This window comes from Scyliorhinus torazame, chromosome 18, assembly GCF_047496885.1.
Source record: "Scyliorhinus torazame isolate Kashiwa2021f chromosome 18, sScyTor2.1, whole genome shotgun sequence".
NCBI lineage: Eukaryota > Metazoa > Chordata > Chondrichthyes > Carcharhiniformes > Scyliorhinidae > Scyliorhinus > Scyliorhinus torazame.
In genome coordinates, this window is record NC_092724.1 from 78,213,382 (window position 1) to 78,236,749 (window position 23,368).

The 23,368-nt window shown below is 51.2% G+C and overlaps 1 protein-coding gene and 1 long non-coding RNA gene across 7 annotated transcripts in view; one reads left to right on the plus strand and one right to left on the minus strand.

The window, feature by feature from the left end:
- LOC140395325 (ras-related protein Rab-37-like) overlaps positions 1-23,368 on the minus strand; it is an 844,903-nt gene that overhangs the window by 156,040 nt on the left and 665,495 nt on the right. For 5 of the 6 annotated variants that reach the window (XM_072482951.1, XM_072482949.1, XM_072482956.1 and 2 more), the window contains one exon: positions 18,329-18,394. The exons of the other annotated variant lie outside the window; for it this stretch is intronic. In XM_072482951.1, coding sequence (XP_072339052.1) covers positions 18,329-18,394 — 66 coding nt within the window. The remainder of the gene's footprint in view (positions 1-18,328; positions 18,395-23,368) is intronic. 6 annotated transcript variants of the gene reach the window in all.
- LOC140395326 (uncharacterized) overlaps positions 17,947-23,368 on the plus strand; it is a 58,174-nt gene continuing 52,752 nt past the window's right edge. Inside the window, exon 1 of the long non-coding RNA XR_011936159.1 lies at positions 17,947-18,051. This is a non-coding gene — a long non-coding RNA (uncharacterized lncRNA). The remainder of the gene's footprint in view (positions 18,052-23,368) is intronic.

Here is a 23,368-nt window from a genome sequence, read left to right on the forward strand (position 1 = left end):
CTGAGTGAGAGATTGAGGTACAAACATTCTGAGTGAGAGATTGAGGTACAGACATTCTGAGTGAGAAATTGAGATACTGACATTCTGAGTGAGAGATTGCGATACAGAAATTCTGAGTGAGAGATTGAGGTACAGACATTGTGAGTGAGAAATTGAGGTACAGACATTCTGAGTTAGAAATTGAGGTACAGACATCCTGAGTGAGAGATTGAGGTGCCAACATTCTGAGTGAGAGATTGAGGTACAGACATTCTGAGTGAGAAATTGAGGTACGGGCATTCTGAGTGAGAGATTGAGGTTCCGGCATTCTGAGTGAGAGATTGAGGTACAGACATTCTGAATGAGAGATTGAGGTGCCGACATTCTGAGTGAGAGATTGAGGTACACACATTCTGAGTGAGAAATTGAGGTACAGACATTCTTAGTGAGAGATTGAGGTACAGACATTCTGAGTGAGAAATTGAGGTACGGGCATTCTGAGTGGGAGATTGAGGTGCCGACATTCTGAGTGAGAGATTGAGGTACAGACATTCTGAGTGAGAGATTAATGTGCTGACATTCTGAATGAGAGATTGAGGTGCCGACATTCTGAGTGAGAGATTGTGGTACAGACAGTCTGAGTGAGGAATTGAGGTACAGACATTCTGAGTGAGAGATTGAGGTGCCGACATTCTGAGTGAAAGATTGAGGTACAGACATTCCGAGTGAGAGATTGAGGTACAGACATTCTTCGTGAGAGATTGGGGGACAGCCATTCTGAGTGAGAGATTGAGGTACAGACATTCTGAGTGAGAGATTGAGGATTAGACATTCTGAGTGAGAAATTGAGGTGCAGACATTCTGAGTGAGAAATTGAGGTACAGGCATTCTGAGTGAGAAATTGAGGTACAGACATTCTGAGTGAGAAATTGAGGTACAGACATTCTGAGTGAGAGATTGAGATGCCGACATTCTGAGTGAGAGATTGAGGTACAGACATTCTGAGTGAGAGATTGAGGTGCCGATATTCTGACTGAGAGATTGAGGTACAGACATTCTGAGTGAGAGATTGAAGTGTTGATATTCTGAGTGAGAGATTGAGGTACAGACATTCTGAGTGAGAGATTGAGGTACAGACATTCTGAGTGAGAAATTGAGATACTGACATTCTGAGTGAGAGATTGCGATACAGACATTCTGAGTGAGAGATTGAGGTACAGACATTGTGAGTGAGAAATTGAGGTACAGACATTCTGAGTTAGAAATTGAGGTACAGACATCCTGAGTGAGAGATTGAGGTGCCAACATTCTGAGTGAGAGATTGAGGTACAGACATTCTGAGTGAGAAATTGAGGTACGGGCATTCTGAGTGAGAGATTGAGGTTCCGGCATTCTGAGTGAGAGATTGAGGTACAGACATTCTGAATGAGAGATTGAGGTGCCGACATTCTGAGTGAGAGATTGAGGTACACACATTCTGAGTGAGAAATTGAGGTACAGACATTCTGAGTGAGAGATTGAGGCACAGACATTCTGAGTGAGAAATTGAGGTACGGGCATTCTGAGTGGGAGATTGAGGTGCCGACATTCTGAGTGAGAGATTGAGGTACAGACATTCTGAGTGAGAGATTAATGTGCTGACATTCTGAATGAGAGATTGAGGTGCCGACATTCTGAGTGAGAGATTGTGGTACAGACAGTCTGAGTGAGGAATTGAGGTACAGACATTCTGAGTGAGAGATTGAGGTGCCGACATTCTGAGTGAAAGATTGAGGTACAGACATTCTGAGTGAGAGATTGAGGTACAGACATTCTTCGTGAGAGATTGGGGGACAGCCATTCTGAGTGAGAGATTGAGGTACAGACATTCTGAGTGAGAGATTGAGGATTAGACATTCTGAGTGAGAAATTGAGGTGCAGACATTCTTAGTGAGAGATTGAGGTACAGACATTCTGAGTGAGAGATTGAGGTGCCGATATTCTGACTGAGAGATTGAGGTACAGACATTCTGAGTGAGAGATTGAAGTGTTGATATTCTGAGTGAGAGATTGAGGTACAGACATTCTGAGTGAGAGATTGAGGTACAGACATTCTGAGTGAGAAATTGAGGTAGAGACATTCTGAGTGAGAAATTGAGGAACAGACATTCTGAGTGAGAGATTGAGGTACAGACATTCTGGATGAGAAATTGAGGTACAGACATTCTGAGTGAGAGATTGAGATGCCGACATTCTGAGTGAGAGATTGAGGTACAGACATTCTGAGTGAGAGATTGAGGTGCCGATATTCTGACTGAGAGATTGAGGTACAGACATTCTGAGTGAGAAATTGAGTAACAGACATTCTGAGTGAGAAATTGAGGTACAGACATTCTGAGTGAGTGATGGAGGTACAGACATTCTGAGTGAGAGATAGAGGTGCCGACATTCTGAATGAGAAATTGAGGTACAGACATTCTGAGTGAGAATTTGAGGTACTGACATTCTGAGTGAGAAACTGAGGTACAGACATTCTGAGTTAGAAATTGAGGTGCAGACATTCTGAGTGAGCGATTGAGGTGCCGACATTCTGAGTGAGAGATTGAGGTACAGACATTCTGAGTGAGAAATTGAGGTACAGACATTCTGAGTGAGAGATTAATGTGCCGACATTCTGAGTGAGAGATTGAAGCACAGACATTCTGAGTGAGAGATTGAGGTACAGACATTCTGAGTGAGAGATTGAGGTGCCGACATTCTGAGTGAGAAATTGAGGGGCAGACATTTTGAGTGAGAAATTGAGGTACAGACATTCTGAGTGAGAAATTGAGGTACAGACATTCTGAGTGAGCAATTGCGGTACAGACATTGAGTGAGAAATTGAGGTACAGGCATTCTGAGTGAGAAATTGACGAAAAGCCATTCTGAGCGAGAGATTGAGGTACAGACATGCTGGGTGAGAAATTGAGGTACAGATATTCTGAGTGAGAGATTGAGATGCCGACATTCTGAGTGAGAGATTGAGGTACAGACATTCTGAGTGAGAGATTGAGGTGCCGATATTCTGAGTGAGAGATTGAGGTACAGACATTCTGAGTGAGGTATTGAGGTACAGACATTCTGAGTGAGAAATTGAGGTACTGACATTCTGAGTGAGAAATTGAGGTACAGACATTCTGAGTGAGAAATTGAGGTACACACTTTGAGTGAGAAATGTAGGTACAGACATTCTGAGTGAGAGATTGAGGTACACACATTCTCAATGAGAGATTGAGGTTAAGACATGCTGAGTGGGAAATTGAGGTACTGATATTCTCAATGAGAGATTGTGGTGCTGACATTCTGAGTGAGAAATTGAGGTACAGACATTCTGATAAGAGAGATTGAAGTACAGACATTCTGAGAGAGAAATTGAGGTACTGACATTTTGAGTGAGAAATTGTGGTACAGACTTTCTGAATGAGAAATTGAGGTCCAGATATTCTGAGTGAGAAATTGTGGTACAGGCATTCTGAGTGAGGAATTGAGGTACAGACATTCTGAGTGAGAAATTGAGGTACAGACATTCTGAGTGAGAAATTGAGGTGCCGACATTCTGAGTGAGAAATTGAGGTACACACTTTGAGTGAGAAATTGAGGTACACACATTCTGAGTGAGAAATTGAGGTGCTGACATTTTTATTTTAAATAAACAATTTTATTGAGGCATTTTGGCATAGTAAACAACAACAATACAAAACAGTGTGCAAAGAATAATCAAAATGGTGCAAAAACCAGCTTCCATCCCACCAGGACCCACCTAAGTAACCCCCTAATCTACGTTGCCCTAATCCCCCTTCCCGCTCCCCCCCCAACTGCTGACGGTTAATTTTTCGCGAAGAAGTTGATAAATGGTTGCTCCCTCCATGCGAACCCTGACAGTGACTGTCTCAGAGTGAATTTAATTTTCTCCAGACCGCGAAAGCTCACCATACCTGATAGCCAGGCCTCCGACTTTGGGAGTTTTGTGTCCACCCATGCCAGCAGAATTCGTCGCCGGGCTACCAGGGAAGCAAAGGCCAAAACGCCTCTCTCTCCTCCTGGACTCCCGGGTACTCCGATACCCCAAAAACTGCCATCTCTGGACTCATCACCACCCTTGTTTTCAGTACCCGGGACATAAGGTCCACAAATCCATGCCAGTACCCCATGAGTTTTGGACATGCCCAGAACATGTGGACACGGTTTGCTGGTCCTCCCGCACATCTGGCGCACCTGTCCTCCAGTCCAAAGAATTTACTCATCCGGGCCACTGTCATGTGGGCCCGGTGGACGACCTTGAATTGAATCAGGCTGAGCCTAGCGCATGTTGCGGTCGCGATCACCCTACTCAACGCCTCCTCCCATAAGCCCTCTTCTATCTCACCTCCGAGCTCCTCTTCCCACTTAAGCTTCAGCTCCTTGGTCTGCGTCACCTCAGCCCCCATAAGTTCTTCATATATATCCGAGACCCTTCCCTCCCCCACCCATCCACTGGACACTACCCTGTCCTGGATTCCCCTAAGTGGCAGGCGTGGAAAGGATGGAATCTGTCTGCGTAGAAAGTCCCGCACCTGCAAATACCTGAAATCATTCTCTCTCACCAGCCCAAATTTCTCCTCCAGCGCCCTCATGCTTGGGAAGCTCCCTTCTAAGAACAGATCCCCCATCCTCTCAATCCCAGCCCTCCGCCATGTTCCGAACCCACCGTCCATATTCCCCGGGGGAAACCGGTGATTGTCGCAAATTGGGGACCAAACTGATGCTCTCATTTCACCCACGTGCCTTCTTCATTGGCCCCAGATCCGCAAAGTCGCCACCACTATAGGGCTGGTGGAGTCCCGTGTCGACGGGAGCGGCAGGGGCGCCGTAACCTGGGCCGCCAAGCTGGTGCCCCTGCACGAAGCTGCTTCATTTTGCCCCCAAACCGACCCTGCACCCACCATCCACTTCCTTATCATAGCTATGTTGGCCGCCCAGTAGTAATTACTGAAGTTCGGCAGCGCCAGCCCCCCTTCCCCTCGGTTCCTCTCGAGCATCAATCTCCTCACCCGCGGGGACTTTCCTGCCCACACAAATCCCACAATCATTTTATTGACCTTAAAAAAGGACCGCGGAATGAAAATGGGTAGACACTGGAACACGAACAGGAATCTCGGGAGGATCGTCATTTTAACCGTCTGAACTCTCCCCGCTAGTGTCAATGGGAGCGCATCCCACCTCCGGAACCCGACCCTCATTTGCTCCACCAACCGAGATAAGTTCAATTTGTGCAACCGACTCCAGTCTCGCGCCATCTGTATCCCTAAGTATCTGAAACCGTCCCCTACTAACCTAAACGGCAGCCCCCTCAACCCCTAGAAGCTCTCAAGACAATTGCCAGCGGCTCTATTGCTAGCGCAAACAGCAGTGGGGAGAGGGGGCATTCGTCCTTACACTACCCTCCGGAGCCTGGTACAGCAGTCTGACCCCCCCGAACCCAAATCGTCCCAGAACCTCCCAAAAATAGTCCCACTCAACCCGGTCGACATCCATTGCCACGACTACCTCTACCTCCCTACTCTCTGGGGGCATCATGATCACATTCAGCAGCCTTCTTAGGTTGGCCACCAGCTGCCTGCCCTTGGCGAACCTGGTTTGGTCTTCCATAATAAAGTCCAGCACACAGTCCTCAATCCTAGCAGCCAAGAGCTTGGCCAGTAATTTTGCATCTACATTGAGCAGAGAGATCGGCCTATAGAACCCACATGCCTCCGGTTCTTTGTCCCGTTTCAATATCAGGGAGATGGTGGCCTGTGACATCGTCAGGGGTAAAACCCCTCTGTCTCTTGCCTCATTAAAAACCCGAGCCAGCACCAGCCCCACTATCTCAGAGAACTTTTTATAGAACTCCACCGGATACCCATCTGGTCCTGGGGCTTTACCCGATTGCATGGCCCTCAAGTCCACCAATATTTCTTTGGTCCTAATTGGGGCCCCCAGCCCGTCAACCAACCCCCTACCCCACATTTGGGAAGGTCAGTCCATCCAGAAAGCGCTTCATCCCCTACGACCCCGCGGGGGATTCCGAGGTATAAAGCTTACTGTAGAAGTCCCTGAATACCTTGTTCAGCCCTGCTGGATCTGCTACCAGGCCCCCCCCACCCCCCGTCGACTACCTTCCCTATTTCCCTAGATGCCTCCCTCATCCTCAATTGCTGTGCCAGCATTCTACTGGCTTTCTCCCCATGCTCACAGATTGCGCCTCTTGCCTTCCTAAGCTGCTCTACTGCCTTACCTGTGGACAACACCCCAAACTCCCCCTGTAGCCTTCGTCGTTCCCTTAAAAGCTCTGCCCTCGGGGGCTCCGCATATCTCCTGTCTCTCTGTAAAATCTCCTTCACCAGTCGGTCTGTTTCTGCCCTGTCCATCCTGTGCCTATGTGCTCGAATCGAGATCAGCACCCCTCTCACCATTGCCTTCAGCGTCTCCCAGAGCACCGCAGCTGAGACTTCCCCTGTGTAGTAGACCTGCAGGTAGTTTTGCATACATTTCCTCACCCTCTCATCCGCCAACTGACCGACCTCTAGCCTCCATTGAGAGCGCTGAAAGCTTTCCTTACAGACCTGAAGATCACCCCAATGTGGAGCATGGTCCGAAATAGCGATCGACGAATATTCTATGTCCGTCACCCCCGCCAGCAAATCCCTGCTCATGATGAAAAAATCAATTCTCCTTCCCTGTCGGCCGACTAGCCCTCCATGGATCAGCCCTCCCCAGTTGCTCCATGAACCCCCTCAGTTCCTTTGCCATCACCTGTACCTTACCCGTTTTTGAACACGACCGGTCCAGACCGGGGTCAAGGACTATGTTAAAATCACCTCCCATAATCAGCCTGTGCGAGACCAGGTCAGGTATCTTCCCCAGCAGTCTCTTAATAAAATCCACATCATCCCTATTTGGGGCATATACATTGACCAAAACTACCCTCACCCCCTCGGGCTTGCTACTCACCATGACAAATCTACCTCCCCCATCTGAAATTGTGCTACCCACCTCGAATTGCACCCGCTTGTTAACCAATATCGCGACCCCCCCTGGTTTTAGTGCCCAGCCCCAAGTGGAAGACCTGGCTAATCCAGCCCTTCCTCAATCTGACCTGGTCAGCTACTTTCAGATGAGTCTCCTGAAGCATTATTACATCCGCCTTCAGCGTCCTCAGATGCGCGAACACACGTGCCCTCTTTACCGGTCTGTTTAACTCTCTAACGTTCCAGGTGATCAGCCTGGTTGAGGGGCACCGTGCCCCCCCGCCTCGCCGATCAGCCATCTCCTTTCTTGGGGCCGCCCCTACCCCTGTGTCGCGCTTCCCCTGGCTCACTTCCTGGCAGCCCCCATCTCCGATCTCCTCCATGTTACCAAACCCAAGTCTCCCCCCCCCCCCCGCCCCCCCTCGACACCACTTCCCCAAACTAGCCATCCTCGAGCAATTGCTCTGACAAAAAAAAACAAGGAACTAAGAAACTGGTGCAAATCAAGTAATACAAAATAAGTAATAGGCACTTCCAACCACCCCGATCAGAACACAAAAAGCCCCCAGCACCAAATGCCTTAACTTCCCTCTTTTCCAACGAAAACTCGAATACAGAAGAAAAAAAACAAGGAACAAGAAAAACATGTAAATATCACTTAGTAACTTTTTAAACTTAAGTCCAAATGTCCTAGCGCTCTGTGTGCCCTGTCCACCTCCAATGGGCGAGGGAAGGCATCATTCCCCAACAGCTTTTGGAATATGTCAGCCACATATGAGGCGACATTCTCTCCCTCAGCCCCCTCCGGGAGACCAACGATTCTTAAATTCTGCCGACGGGACCTATTTTCCAGGTCCTCCACCTTCGCCAGAAGCCTTTTTTGTTGGTCTTTCAGCCTCCCCATCTCCACCTCCACCACTGTTTGATGATCCTCCTGCTCCTCCAGCGCCTTAGCCAGCTTCTGGATCGTCCGATCCTGGGCATCCAGCCTGTGCTCCAGGCGCTCGATTGATTTCTGGATCGGGTCTAAAATGTCCCGTTTCAGCGCGGTGAAGCCCTCTTGGATGGCTTTCAGCAAATGCTCCGTTGTTGGCTGGGGTGTCTGCACCGGGGTCCGGACATCGGCCATATTGTCCTCAGCAGCAGCTTCCACACTGCCCTTGTTTGCCCACATCTTTAGCTGTTTTCGATTCTTTCTGCTTCTTAATTCCATGCACCTATACCTGGAGTCAGTGTCTGAGTGCCTATGCCTTCAGATCCAGCGCTCAAAAGTACAAAAAGTCAGGGAAAAAGGTCCAAAAGCCCGACCGGAGCAAGAGCCACCAAATGTGCGACTTACTCCCTCATAGCCGCCACCGGAAGTTCCGAGGTACAGACATTTTGAGTGAGACATTGTGTGCTGGATTCTCCATTTCAGAAATGAAGGGCGGGATTCTCCATTGGCCGACGCCGATTTTGTAATCGGCGATCAGGGGAGAAACCCTGCCGACGCCCAAATTGGGCTGGCGGCGGTTTGACACCGGTTTTCTATCTTCCACCCCCTCCGAAATGGATCATTGCGCCACGCGCCGTTGGAATGCCGTTGCCGTGTCATTGTAAGGTCCTCCCCGATGCTCCACCGCGATGGGCCGAGTTCCCGACCGCACGATTTACGTGTGGTCTCAGCGATTGGGAACGTGGCGTGGCGGCCACAGTCGGCCAGGAGCTGTGCTGCTGGTTGGAGGGGCTTCTGCGAGGGCTGGGGGAACTGGTGGGCGGTGGCTTGTAGGTCAAGTCCGCGCACGACCAGCGCCATGTTGTACAGCGTGACTGCTGCAGGTCATCACCTTGTGATTGCGCGGCCACAGACTCGGCCATTCTCTGGCCATTCTTGGAATGGGAACCGGGAGTTTTACCCGCCGCCGCTGCTCGCTCCTCACTGGTCACAGGACCGGTGAGGGATTGGAGCCGATTTTGGCGTTGTAAAATGCCACAGATCCCGCTTAGCTGCAAAATCAGAGAATTCAGCCCAAAGTGTTGACGCCAGTACTGAATCGCTGAGCTTCTACGACCACTAAAATGGTGCTGGTCCCGGAGCAATTCATGATCCCTTAATGGGCTAGCACTGGTGCCACTCGAGAGATTCCAATGTAAAATGGTGTCCGTTTTGCTGGGGTTGGTATTGCCACTCGAGAGGCTGACATACGTGTGCTGCATATGAGCACTCCACTTGCCACACACACTCATTCCAGTCAACAAGATGACAGCATGAAGAGCAGCACCCTGGTTCACAGATGCAGAGCACGAGACCCTGCTAGGCGCTGTGAAGGAGAGGAGTGTCACCGTGTTCCCCGGGTGGGAAGGAGGCTGCTATCCACATCCATACACTGGGCTTGGGCGCAGATGGCAGAGGCCATGAGTGCCGAGGCTCCACCTCCAGGGCCGGAGAGCAGTGCAGGAAGAAGTTGCACTCCTCCTCAGGGCAGTCAGAGTGAGTAGGCAGCACTGTGCCCCTGGCGCCGACCCTCAACCCACACTTCCGTAACCCCATCCTCCCCCACCGGGGGGGGGGGGGGGTGACCAAACCCCACCCGTCGGCAGTGTGTGCGCTCTTCACTCTGCACCACATGCCAGCATCCTTATCGCCCGCCATGTCCAGGTGTCTTGTTCACAAATGCCACCAGCTGCCCACCCCCTTTGCTGTGACTGCCTAACACCTGCCGCTTTCTGGTCCCACCCCACCCCTCCAGGAGAAGGCGGTGTATAACCGCAGATCACCTGGCGATGAGGTGGGTCTTTCTGATGTCCCACGACCCCAACACCAAGTGGATTCCAGCGAGGAGTTGGAAATGGACGCGAGTCCGAAACTCCCTGGACCACCAGCCCGGGGACAACAACACCCTCCACCATCTCAGAGACAGTCACCTCAGTGGGCATGATAGTGAAGAGGCTCCTGAGGCACTATCTTGTGCACACCACACACGTGCAGCGGTACATCAGGTGGAGGTAGGAACACCCGAGTGGGTGGATGTTTGAAAAGCGGCCTGAACTCCAGGGTCTAGCTGCCGTCCTGATGGGAAGGGTGGTCCCATCGATAATGGAGATGCAGACAAAGAGCTGGGGAATACATGACAGGCTGTCAGCAACCATCCATGGCCTGCAGGTGCAGTTGGAGGAGTCCAACCGCCTGAAAGGGCCAACACCGCATGGGTGGCATTCACTGTGAAGGCCTTGGGGGCAAAGGTATCAGGCGTGGATTAGGATGTCCAAGGCCTGCGGCAGTCTGTGTGGGCGGTGGCCAAGGCAAAGGGCAGGGCTGCCCTGTCACAGTCGGGGTCACCTGGACTTTGCAGCACTGCTCCAGAGCTTGGTCCAGTCACAATGGCTAATGGCTGAGGGCTTCAATGGCATTGCCTGAGTGCTGGCTGATCTGAGCCAGATCCAGAGGGAGTGGCACAGTAACTGAGTGATGTAATAATAATAATAATCAATAATAATCGCTTATTGTCACAAGTAGGCTTCATAGAACATAGAACATAGAACAGTGCAGTACAGGCCCTTCGGCCCACGATGTTGCACCGACATGGGAAGTCAAAAAACAAAAGCCATTTAACCTACACTATGCCATTATCATCCATATGCTTATCCAATAAACTTTTAAATGCCCTCATTGTTGGCGAGTTCACTACTGTTGCAGGTAGGGCATTCCACGGCCTCACCACTCTTTGCGTAAAGAACCTACCTCTGACCTCTGTCCTATATCTATTACCCCTCAATTTAAGGCTATGTCCTCTCGTGCTAGCCATTTCCATCCGCGGGAGAAGGCTCTCACTGTCCACCCTATCTAACCCCATGATCATTTTGTATGCCTCTATTAAGTCTCCTCTTAACCTTCTTCTCTCTAACGAAAACAACCTCAAGTCCATCAGCCTTTCCTCATAAGATTTTCCCTCAATACCAGGCAACATCCTGGTAAATCTCCTCTGCACCCGTTCCAAAGCTTCCACGTCATTCCTACAATGAGGTGACCAGAACTGTACGCAATACTCCAAATGCGGTCGTACCAGAGTTTTGTACAGCTGCAACATGACCTCATGACTCCGGAACTCAATCCCTCTACCAATAAAGGCCAATACTCCATAGGCCTTCTTCACAACCCTATCAACCTGGGTGGCAACTTTCAGGGATCTACGTACATGGACACCTAGATCCCTCTGCTCATCCACACTTCCAAGAATTTTACCATTAGCCAAATATTCCGCATTCCTGTTATTCCTTCCAAAGTGAATCACCTCACACTTCTCTACATTAAACTCCATTTGCCACCTCTCAGCCCAGCTCTGCAGCTTATCTATGTCCCTCTGTAACCTGCAACATCCTTCCGCACTGTCGACAACACCACCGACTTTAGTGTCGTCTGTAAATTTACTCACCTACTCTTCTGCGCCCTCCTCTAGGTCATTTATAAAAATGACAAATAGCAACGGCCCCAGAACAGATCCTTGTGGTACGCCACTTGTAACTGAACTCCATTCTGAACATTTCCCATCAACCACCACCCTCTGTCTTCTTTCAGCTAGCCAATTTCTGATCCACATCTCTAAATCACCCTCAATCCCCAGCCTCCGTATTTTCTGCAATAGCCTACCGTGGGGAACCTTATCAAACGCTTTACTGAAATCCATATACACCACATCAACTGCTCTACCCTCGTCTACCTGTTCAGTCACCTTCTCAAAGAACTCGATAAGGTTTGTGAGGCATGACCTACCCTTCACAAAGCCATGCTGACTATCCCTAATCATATTATTCCTATCTAGATGATTATAAATCTTGTCTCTTATAATCCCCTCCAAGAATTTACCCACAACAGACATGAGGCTCACCGGTCTATAGTTGCCGGGGTTGTCTCTACTCCCCTTCTTGAACAAAGGGACCACATTTGCTATCCTCCAGTCCTCTGGCACTATTCCTGCAGCCAATGATGACATAAAAATCAAAGCCAAAGGCTCAGCAATCTCTTCCCTGGCTTCCCAGAGAATCCTAGGATAAATCCCATTGGGCCCCGGGGATTTATCTATTTTCAGCCTGTCCAGAATTGGCAACACCTCTTCCCTACGTACCTCAATGCCATCTATTCTAATAGCCTGGGTCTCAGCATTCTCCTCCACAACATTCTCTTTTTCCTGAGTGAATACTGACGAAAAATATTAATTTAGTATCTCGCCTATCTCTTCAGACTCCACACACAACTTCCCATCCCTGTCCTTGACTGGTCCTACTCTTTCCCTAGTCATTCGCTTATTCCTGACATACCTATAGAAAGCTTTTGGGTTTTCCTTGATCCTGCCTGCCAAATACTTCTCATGTCCCCTCCTTGCTCGTCTTAGCTCTCTCTTTAGATCCTTCCTCGCTACCTTGTAACTATCCATCGCCCCAACTGAAACTTCACACCTCATCTTCACATAGGCCTCCTTCTTCCTCTTAACAAGAGATTCCACTCCTTTGGTAAACCACGGTTCCCTCGCTCGACGCCTTCCTCCCTGCCTGACCGGTACATACTTATCAAGAACACGCAGTAGCTGATCCTTGAACAAGCTCCACTTATCCAGTGTGCCCAACACTTGCAGCCTACTTCTCCACCTTATCCCCCCCAAGTCACATCTAATGGCATCATAATTGCCCTTCCCCCAGCTATAACTCTTGCCCTGCGGTGTATACTTATCCCTTTCCATCATTAACGTAAACGAATTGTGGTCACTGTCCCCAAAGTGCTCTCCTACCACCAAATCCACCTGGCCTGGTTCATTACCCAAAACCAAATCCAACGCGGCCCCGCCTCTTGTTGGCCTGTCAACATATTGTGTCAGGAAACCCTCCTGCACACACTGTACAAAAAACGACCCATCTAATGTACTCGAACTATGTCTTTTCCAGTCAATATTTGGAAAGTTAAAGTCTCCCATAATAACTATTCTGTTACTTTCGCTCTCATCCAGGATCATCCTCGCCATCCTTTCCTCTACATCCCTCGAACTATTTGAAGGCCTATAGAAAACTCCCAACAGGGTGACCTCTCCTTTCCTGTTTCTAACCTCAGCCCATACTACCTCGGAAGATGAGTCCCCATCTAGCATCCTCTCCGCCACCGTAATACTGCTCTTGACTAGCAGCGCCACACCTCCCCCTCTTTTGCCTCCTTCTCTGAGCTTACTAAAACACCTAAACCCCGGAACCTGCAACAACCATTCCTGTCCCTGCTCTATCCATGTCTCCGAAATGGCATCGAAGTCCCAGGTACCAACCCATGCTGCCAGTTCCCCTACCTTATTTCGTATACTCCTGGCATTGAAGTAGACACACTTCAAACCACCTACCTGAACACTGGCCCCCTCCTGCGAAGTAAAATCTGTGCTCCTGACCTCTATACTCTCAATCTCCCGTACCCTAAAACTACAATCCAGGTTCCCATGCCCCTGCTGCATTAGTTTAAACCCCCCCAAAGAGCACTAACAAATCTCCCCCCCAGGATATTTGTGCCCCTCAGGTTCAGATGTAGACCATCCTGTCTGTAGAGATCCCACCTTCCCCAGAAAGAGCCCCAGTTATCCAGAAATCTGAATCCCTCCCGCCTGCACCATCCCTGTAGCCACGTGTTTAATTGCTCTCTCTCCCTATTCCTCATCTCATTATCACGTGGCACGGGCAACAACCCAGAGATAACAACTCTGTTTGTTCTCGTTCTGAGCTCCCTGAAAGCCTGCCTGACATCCTTGTCCCCTTTCCTACCTATGTCATTAGTGCCAATGTGGACCACGACTTGGGGCTGCTCCCCCTCCCCCTCCCCCCTAAGGACCCGGAAAACACGATCCGAGACATCACATACCCTTGCACCTGGGAGGCAACATACCAAACGTGAGTCTCTTTCGCTCCCACAAAATCTCCTATCTGTGCCCCTGACCATCGAGTCCCCAATTACTAATGCTCTGCTCCTCTCCCCCCTTCCCTTCTGAGCAACAGGGACAGACTCCGTGCCAGAGGCCCGTACCCCATGGCTTACCCCTGGTAAGTCCCCCCACCCACAAGTATCCAAAGCGGTATACTTGTTACTCAGGGGAACGACCGCAGGGGGTCCCTGCACTGACTGCTTCTTCCCAGTCCCTCTTACAGTTACCCATCTATCTCCAATCTTTGGTGTAACTAATTCCCTGAAGCTGCTATCTATCTCTGCCTCCCGAATGATCCGAAGTTCATCCAACTCCAGGTCCAGTTCCCTAACTCGGTCTTGGAGGAGCTGGAGATGGCTGCACTTCCTGCAGGTAAAATCAGAAGGGACACTAACGGCATCCCTCACCTCAAACATCCTGCAGGAGGAACATTGCACTCCCTTCCCTGCCATCTCTCTAACTTCCACCAAGATCTGATTAATAAATAATTTTAAAAAAAAATAATAATGTATATATGGCACTTACCTCACACCAATGGGTCTTATTATTAGGTTAGAGGAGGAGGGCGGGTGGGAGACACTACACGTGTAGTGTCTCGGGTTTCCTCCCCACCAGAATTTAACTTCAATGAAGTTACTGTGAAAAGCCCCTAGTCGCCACATTCCGCGCCTGTTCAGGGGGGCTGATATGGGAATTGAACCCGCTGCCTTGTTCTGCATTACATCCAGCTATTTAGCCCAGTGTGCTAAACCAGCCCCACTGATGTGGCCCAGTCCCTGCGCTCCAAGTCTGCAATATGGAGACCCTGGTCGAGACACTAGCAGGCCTCCAGGACTGGCAGGGGAGCCCCAGGAATTTGCTCCGGTCGGACCTCCATCCCATGGAGTAGCCTGGGGGCCATCGGGCACCCTGAGGGAGGAGGAGGTGATGGGGCCTGTGCCGGTGACTCCCGCAGTGGAGGTATTGGAACACCACAGCGGCTCGGACTGTCCCCCTCATGTCCCTGTCACATCCAATGGGCAGCGGGCAGAACGGGGTGGCACCAGGCCACGTGGGACACCCAAGCAACTGCCGGGCTCATCCAGGCGCGGTTGCTCCAAAGGTTGGCTGCCAAATGGGGTCCAGGTCACAGGGCAGGAACCACAGCAGCCTGTCTCCACTCCTGATGTACCACCTGGGGCTCCACCTAGATGTAGCGTTAGGGCTGGTAAGGCGAGCAAGGTAGACACCAGCTAAGTTGGCACAGGTGCATGACACAGGATAGCATTTGGGGCTAGGGCACATACTGTTATAGAGATGTTCACCTGTTACATTCAAAATAATCACCTCAGCGCAAAAGTTCCAAACTGCCTCAGTTCTCTTTCAGAAGGCTGTGAGGGAGGGGGCGCTGGGGGCGGGTGGCGGCAATCACAGGGGGAAATGGGTGGACGATGGAGATGGGCATTGGCCGGACCTGAGATCCGACATGCAAATCGCCCGATACCCCGCCACTCCCGCTCCCCCACCCCCTCAACCCTGCCCCCGTCCCCACCTCCCCAAGGGTTTGGCATGACCGTGCGATGGAATGGTCAGCACGCATGCAGGGATCACCCAAACGTATGGTGAAAAATGCTACCGTGGGCAGGAGTCAGATGTTGTTGAACGATGCAGAGCACCAGAACTCATCACAGAGTGGGTCGTCATCATCCTCCACCCCATGGACCAGACCTGCTGTTACTGTCAACCGAGGGCCCACACTCCATTGTGAGGCAGGTAGGAATCACAGAGGAGGTTCCAGGTGGGAAGGTGGGATGCAGGGAGGGTAGTCATGGGAGGTGGTGGTCAGCTGGGGGGGGGGGGGGGGGGGTGCGAGGCGGGAGAGGGGGGCAGCCAGGAGGGTGCGGAGGCAGGCTGGGATGGGATGTTCGTGCCATCGGTTAGGCCCCCTAGTTGATGAACCTGGATGCGGTTAGAGCGTCCCAAGCATGCCGGCCCTAGCACACACTTTGTGTGGCCTCCTGCGCCTACGCGGGCCTCATGCTCTGCCCATCCTGGACGTCATCAACATCTTCCTTGTCGGATGAGGCCTGACATTCATCCCCATCCTCCAGCATGTCGTCCTTTTGCTGCGCGATGTTGCGGAAGGCGCAGCAGGTCACCACAATGTGGGAGACTCTCCTAGCGCTATACTGGAGGGTCCCTCCGGAGATATCCAGACACCTGAACTGCATCTTCAGAATGCCGATGCACTGTTCGATCACTCCCCTGGTCATGGCATTGGCATTGTTGGAGAGGGGCGGCGCATCGGTCTCTGGCCTCCGGATAGTCGTAATCAGCCATGACTGCAGTGGATAACCCCTGTGACCCAGGAACTAACCCCTCAGCCGGGGATGCACGTTGAAGGTGTCGGGAACCGTCAAATGTGCCTGGATGAAAGCGTCATGACCCCTGCCCGGGTATCAGGCGCAAACATACATGATATGCATCTCATGGTCACACCACAGCTGCACGTTCATTCAGTGGAACCCTTTTCGGTTTGTGAAGACCAACCCGTCAAGGGCTGGTGCTCGTAGGGGGACATGTATCCCGTCGATCACCCCTTGGACCTGGGGCATCCCGGTGATTGCAGCAAACCCTGCTGCTCGAGCATCCTGTTGGGCTAGGTTCACATTGAATTTGATATATTGTGCTAACCGGGCATATACGGCCTCCTGTGCACTGAGGTGAGTGAGATTTAGGGCGACAGACACCTTGATGGCCACTGAGAGAGGGTGGGGTAAGGTTCCCCATACCCCACGGTGGAGTCATCGAAAATACACCTGGTTCAGCAAGCCCTCAAATGACAGGTGCTGCCAGTACACACGGGGCCTGATGCGGCGCCTCCATTCCACCTCATCCTTGGCCTGTTGGACGGCCGACTCTCCATCCTCACCGACTGGTTCCTGTTCCACTGGGGCAGGCTCTGCCGCTGTGGGGTTCTTTCCGAGCAGCACCTGCTCGTAAAGCTTCAGTATATCCCCTAGGGCTGCGATGGCTAGGAACAAGGCCACCATTCCTGGTTGGATTCGAAATCCATTGTCTTCAGGGGATGAAAGCAGACCTGTTAGCATGGTGCGTACAGCTGTGTCCAACCAGGTCCAATGGGCTACACAGTCGCCCCGGTCTGCATTGCAGCCCCTGCCCCGCATGTCCCCCTCCTCCCCTCTCCCATTCCTACCCCCACCCCCTGGCCATTCCCCCTTGCACTCTGCCCTCTGTACCGCACCCCTCGCCCCATTGGTGCCGGCGCAGCAGGGGCCTCTGGCCCCGGCACCTGTCCTTGCCGGCAGTGGGACCGATGGCTGGCTCCTGTAGGGGATATTGTGGGCATCCCCCTTGGGTGGACCACGTGATGCCATGCCAGCGGGAGATGCCCGGTTGGGGGGGGCAGAGTTCGTGGGTGGTGGGTTGGGGCACCCATATGGCCGGTGTCACTCTGCGCAAACATGGGCCAGGGTGGGCGGGCAGTGTGGTGCTTTTGGCAGAGGCAGAGCATCGCAGAAGACCTGGAGAATACCAGGTCCGGCCTGTTAATGCCATACCAACAGCATTTACTGGATGTGTGGAGTAGCCGCCGCTGTCGAGATTGGTATTCCGGAGCATGGTATTCCGTTGGGTGCCTGGCTCACAGACAATTCTCCACCTATCCTGTTTCGAGATTCTGGCATCGCTGGATGGTGAATTCTGCCCTGAGGTACTGACATTCTGAATGAGAGATTGAGGTGCAGACTTTCTCAATGAGAGACTGAGGGACTAAGACAGAAACCAGGGATTTCAAATGGACATAAAAGTTGGAAGTTGTGTATAAACACTGAATTTTGGAGAGCTTGAGATGAGTAGAGATTCAGATGTGAAAGCAGTGTTAGAATTCTTTGCAGGACACTGCTCAGATTTGGATGCCAAATTCCAGACGATGTAAGTGTCTTTTTGCACTGATAGTAAATAGGTAATTTGCCCCTTCCTTTGAAGTTACACCGTATAACGTTTCCTTTCATTCTCCTGTCTACCAGTTATTTACAATCCAGGTTGATCTTCTCGCACTGTTCCTGGTTGAAGATGTTCAGTTCCCTATGTGCTCACCAGACATCCTCATCCAAACCACCATTCATGCTGCAGCAACAGTGAGTATATCAGACCATGGAATATATTACAGCTATTTCTCTATTTCCAATGTGAATCCCGAAATGCCAATCAGGAATCCTCATGGAATTTCTGTCCTTCCGCGAATGGCACTGAGGTCAATTGTAGCACCCATACTAAACCATTCATGTAAAATTTGGGTTTTGTGAAATCTTTGTGTATCTTTCCTTTGGAAATGATGAAACTAAGTTGATATTCTGGATATTTTAGTAAAATTATGTCATGCAACATAAAATGAAATGAGGACTGAGTACCAACCTTGTTACCGAGCAACATGATGACTACATCCTGTTGTGCATATTCATGTACCTCTGTTAACCAGGCCTGAGAGAGAACGTAACAGATAAAATGTTAATAACATTTTTTTATTGAAAACATTTTTTATCCTTAGGAAATGTAAGTTAAAAAGTGGCACTGGTCTCATTGGCCGATTAAGAGGTGATCAACTCCAATTTACCAACCACAAGTGTTATGACCGGCTGTGGATATTTCACAATACCAGCTCCCCCGATAAGGGGATGGGGAACCTTTAACAATGTCTGGTTTTGTAAAAATAGAGTAGATCAGTAAGGCATCAACAGAAGGGAACTACCGGAGCTGTATATAATAGTAATTATAAAATATAGTGGGCGGGATAGTGAGAAGATCAACCTGGATTGGAAATAACTGGTAGACAGGAGCATGAAGGGAAACGTTATACGGTGTAACTTCAGTCGAAGGGGCAAATTAGCTATTTACTGTCAGTGCAAAAAGACACTCGCACGTCGATTCACGCAACGCCGCCCCGACGCCTGTCCGTCGATTCTCCGGTCACCGGAGAATGGACGCCATTGCCTCCGGTAGAGCGCCCCCACCCCCGACGATTCTCCGCGCGGGATGGGTCGAGTGGCCGCCGAGATAAGCCGAGCCCCGCCGGTGGCGTTCACATGTGGTCTTACCCAGTGGGACCGCGGCGTCCACCCTGCGGGGGGCGGCCTGGTGGGGGGGGGAGGGGGGGGTCCGACCCCGTGGCCTGGCCCGCGGTCAGGGCCTACCGATTGGCGGGCTGGCTTCTCCTGGTGGGGGCCTCTTTTACTCCGTGCGGGAGCCCTGTAGCTATACATCATGTTGCATTGGGGCCGGCGCGGAGAAGGAAACTAGCGCACATGTGCGAGTTCGTGCCGGCCGCAGTGCGCATGCGCAGACCCGCGGCGCCCGTTTGACGCTAGTATCGGCAGCTGCAGCTGCGAGTGTCACCCCAGTGCCGTGCTGGCCCCCTGTAGGGCTCGAAAGTAGCAGAGGGGAGGGGAGGCTGGTGTTGCCGAACTTTAGCAACTACTACTGGGCGGCCAACTGGGCGATGACAAGGAAATGGATGGTGGGCACGGGGTTGGTCTGGGAGTGGATGGAGGCTGCTTCGTGCAGGGGCACCAGTTTGGCGGCCCTGGTTACGGTGCCTCTGCCGCTCCCGCCGGCGCGGTACTCCACCAGCCCTATTGTGGTGGCGGCTTTGCGGATCTGGTGCCAGTGGAGGAGGCATATAGGGGAAGTGAGAGCATCGGTGTGGTCCCCAATCTGCAGCAATCACCGGGGAACATGGACGGTGGGTATCGACTGTGGCGGAGGGCGGGGATTGTGAGGGTGGGTGATCTGTTCCTGGAAAGGAGCTTTCTGAGCATGAGGGCGTTGGAGGAGAAGTTTGAGCTGGCGGGAAGGAATGACTTTAGCCAGGGAAGTGGGATGGGTGGTTTCAGAGATGTTCCTGTTCCTGGGAGGTCGTTTTGCGAGGCTTGAGGAGCTGGGGAGAAATATGGACTGGGCAGGGGGAAGTATTTTGATATCTGCAGCTCCACATCCAATCTCCACCCTGGCCTCTGCACTGTCCTCTTCTCCAAGACCATGTCCACCCAATGCGGCGCATGATCGGAAATTGCTATCGCCGAATATTCCGATCCCTCAACCCCAGCCAACTTCCCTACTACAAAAAAAATCTATCCTCGAGTAAACTTTATGGACTGAGGAGAAAAACAAATACTCGTTTCGGATGCAAAAACCACCAGGGGTCCACTCCTTCCATTTCCTCCATAAGCCCAGTCAACACCTTCGCCACCCCTGACTGGGTAAGCGAGCGCGGCTGCGACCTGTCCAACCTTGGCTCCTGCAACACGTCCCTACCCACTATCAGCTTATTCGAATCCAAGTCAGGAATGGCCCCACATACCTTCCTCACAAACCCTACATCATCCAGTTGGGACCATACACACTTGCCAACACCACCAACCTCCTTCCCCAATGCCCCATTACTATCACATACCTACCCTACTGATCTGCTACCACCTTCTTCATCTGGATCCTCACTGTCTTTCAAACCAAAACCGCTAACTGTCGTGCCCAGCTGTCAAACCCCAAATGATACACTTGGCTTACCCAGCCCTTCCTGAGCCTCACCTGATCTTTCACCCTCAAATGAGTCTCCTGTAACATAGCCACATCGGCCTTTAAACTTTTTAGGTGCGTGAGCACTCTCAACCTCTTCACTGGCCCTCCCAACCCCCTCACGTTCCACATAACTTCAACCCTCCCTCCACTTTCCTATCCACCATCATCATAACTCCGGGCCCTGCCCACTGGACCAGACCCACCCGCACCCATTAGAATATAGAACATACAGTGCAGAAGGAGGCCATTCGGCCCATCGAGTCTGCACCGACCCACTTAAGCCCTCACTATCCCCGTAACCCAATAACCCCTCCTAACCTTTTTGATCACTAAGGGCAATTTATCATGGCCAATCCACCTAACCTGCACGTCTTTGGACTGTGGGAGGAAACAGGAGCACCCGGAGGAAACCCGCGCAGACATGGGGAGAACGTGCAGACTCCGCACAGACAGTGACCAAGCAGGGAATCGAACCTGGGACCCTGGTGCAGTGAAGCCACAGTGCTATCCACTTGTGCTACCGTGCTGCCCATGGTTGTTACCATCAAACTCCTCCTCCCCCTCCCAGAATCCCTCCACCCCTTTTCACACCTCCTAGGCACACCAGGTTCCAATGGCCGCAGCCCCACCCCTCACCACACCTCCGTTCAAGAGCTAACTTCAGCTTACTAGTGCGAGGTGCCCTGCCCAGGCCCCCCCACCCCTCTCGCCGCCCAGTCCTAGGAAAACAACCAGAAAATACATACCCCCCCTCAACCAAACATATCCCGTGCAAACATACAAATCCCAGAAAAAACGTTACTACAAAAAACAAAGACAAAAATTTACCCATATAACAGAATGAAGTAAAATTTAGAAAATAGAACTGTATATACACTCTTCCAACTCCCCTCCCCACTGCCCAAGACCAATCCTCAGTCCCATTGCTCACTTCTGCCCCAATACTTCCGTCCTCGCAACGCCTCTGCCCTCTCCACCGTCTCAAAGTAAAAGTCTCTGGCGTTGTAGGTCACAACGCCAAACTGCACCCATCTTCACTCGGTCGAAGGCTGCCCCACCTCCTCATCAGTTCTACCGTTAAGTTCCGGTAGATACGAACACCAGCTCCAGCCCACTCGACCTCCCACTTCTGCTTTGCCAAACTCAGGGCCTTCTCCTTCACATGGTACCTGTGAAAACAAATAATTACTGCTCTTTGCGGTTCATTTGTCTTCCGTTTGGGCTTCAATGACCGATGAGCCCGGTCCAGCTCACACAGGAAGGGATCTTCTCCCTCCCATTCCAACTCCCTCGGACAGGCCCACGATCCTCAAATTTTGCCGCCTCGATCGATTTTCCAAATCCTCCAATTCTGCTCGCAGCCGTTTGTTGGCCTCAACCACCCTCTGCAGCTCCTCCCCCATCGAGGTGAGCTGATAGCTGTGCTGCGACATGGCCTCCTCCACTTCCTTAATTTTCACACCCTGCTCCCGCACTCGGCCGATGCCGTCGACACAGCTACCTTCACCGGGGCAATTGCCTCCTTCACCAACACCTTCAACGTCACCATCACATCCATGTGCTTTGCGAACTGGTTGCCCAATTCCAACTCCATCACCTCGATCATCTTTTCTGCCGTAAGCAGTGCGTCCCCATCCAGCGACCCAGCCCCTGCCATCTTGCCAGCTCCCGGGCTAGCCCTTTCACTCAATGATGAACCCTCACTTCATGCATCTTTCCCCTGACCTTTCGACATCTTCCTCTTTCCTTATGCCTTCTACACTCAATCATCAAAAAGTTACCCCTGGGACTGGACATTAAACTCCAAAAAAAAGGCCTTGAGCGAGAGCCACCCAACGTGTGAATTAGATAGTCATAGAATCTACAGTGCAGAAGGAGGCCATTCAGCCCATTGAGTCTGCACCGGCCCTTGGAAAGAGCACCCAACCCAAGTCCACACCTGCACCCTACCCCCACACCTCCACCCTATCCCCACACCTCCACCCTATCCCCACACCTCCACCCTATCCCCATAACCCCACCTAACCTTTTTTGGACACTAAGGGCAATTTAGCATAGCCAACCCACCTAACCTGCACATCTTTGGACTGTGGGAGGAAGCCAGAGCTCCTGGAGGAAACCCACGCAGACACGGGAAGAACGTGCAGACACAGACAGTGACCCAAGCCAGGAATCGAACCTGGTATCCTGGAGCTGCGAAGCAATTGTGCTAACCACTGTGCTACCATGCTGCCCCTACATACTGCCATCGGAAGTTCCAGTAATCATAGATCACTATTCCAATTATCCTGAAGTCATAACGTTGACAGATTCGACTACTCCCTCCATCATGAGAACTGCGAAGTCTGTATTTGCTCAACATGGCATACTCCTAAAAGTCGTGATGGATAATGGGCCCTGTTTCAGCAGTTGGAAAGGCTACAACTTCCAACACATCACATCCAGTCCGTTATACCCCCAATCGAATGGAAAAGCCGAGAAAGGAGTCGGAATAGTAAAACAACTGTTCAAAAAGGCGATTGATGATCAAAGGATTTTTCATTCGCACTGTTAAGCTACAGAGCTACTTCTTTGGCATCAGGTTGTTGCCTGCCCAGATGTTGATGGGAAGGAAGCTACATACCTCGTTACCAGCCATAACCATTCCAGATCTGGACAAACAGCTGATACATGACAAAATAAAACAACAGAAATGCAAACAAAAATCATATTATGATAGGCATGCAAAGCAACTACCTCCACTGAAAGAAGGAGATGTTGTAAGGATACAAAATCCTTATTTTGGATGGTCAGAAAATACAAAGGTGTCGAATGAGGTTACACCACGCTTATATGTGGTAAAAACTGCATCTGGAGTTATGTTCTGTAGGAGTCGACGAG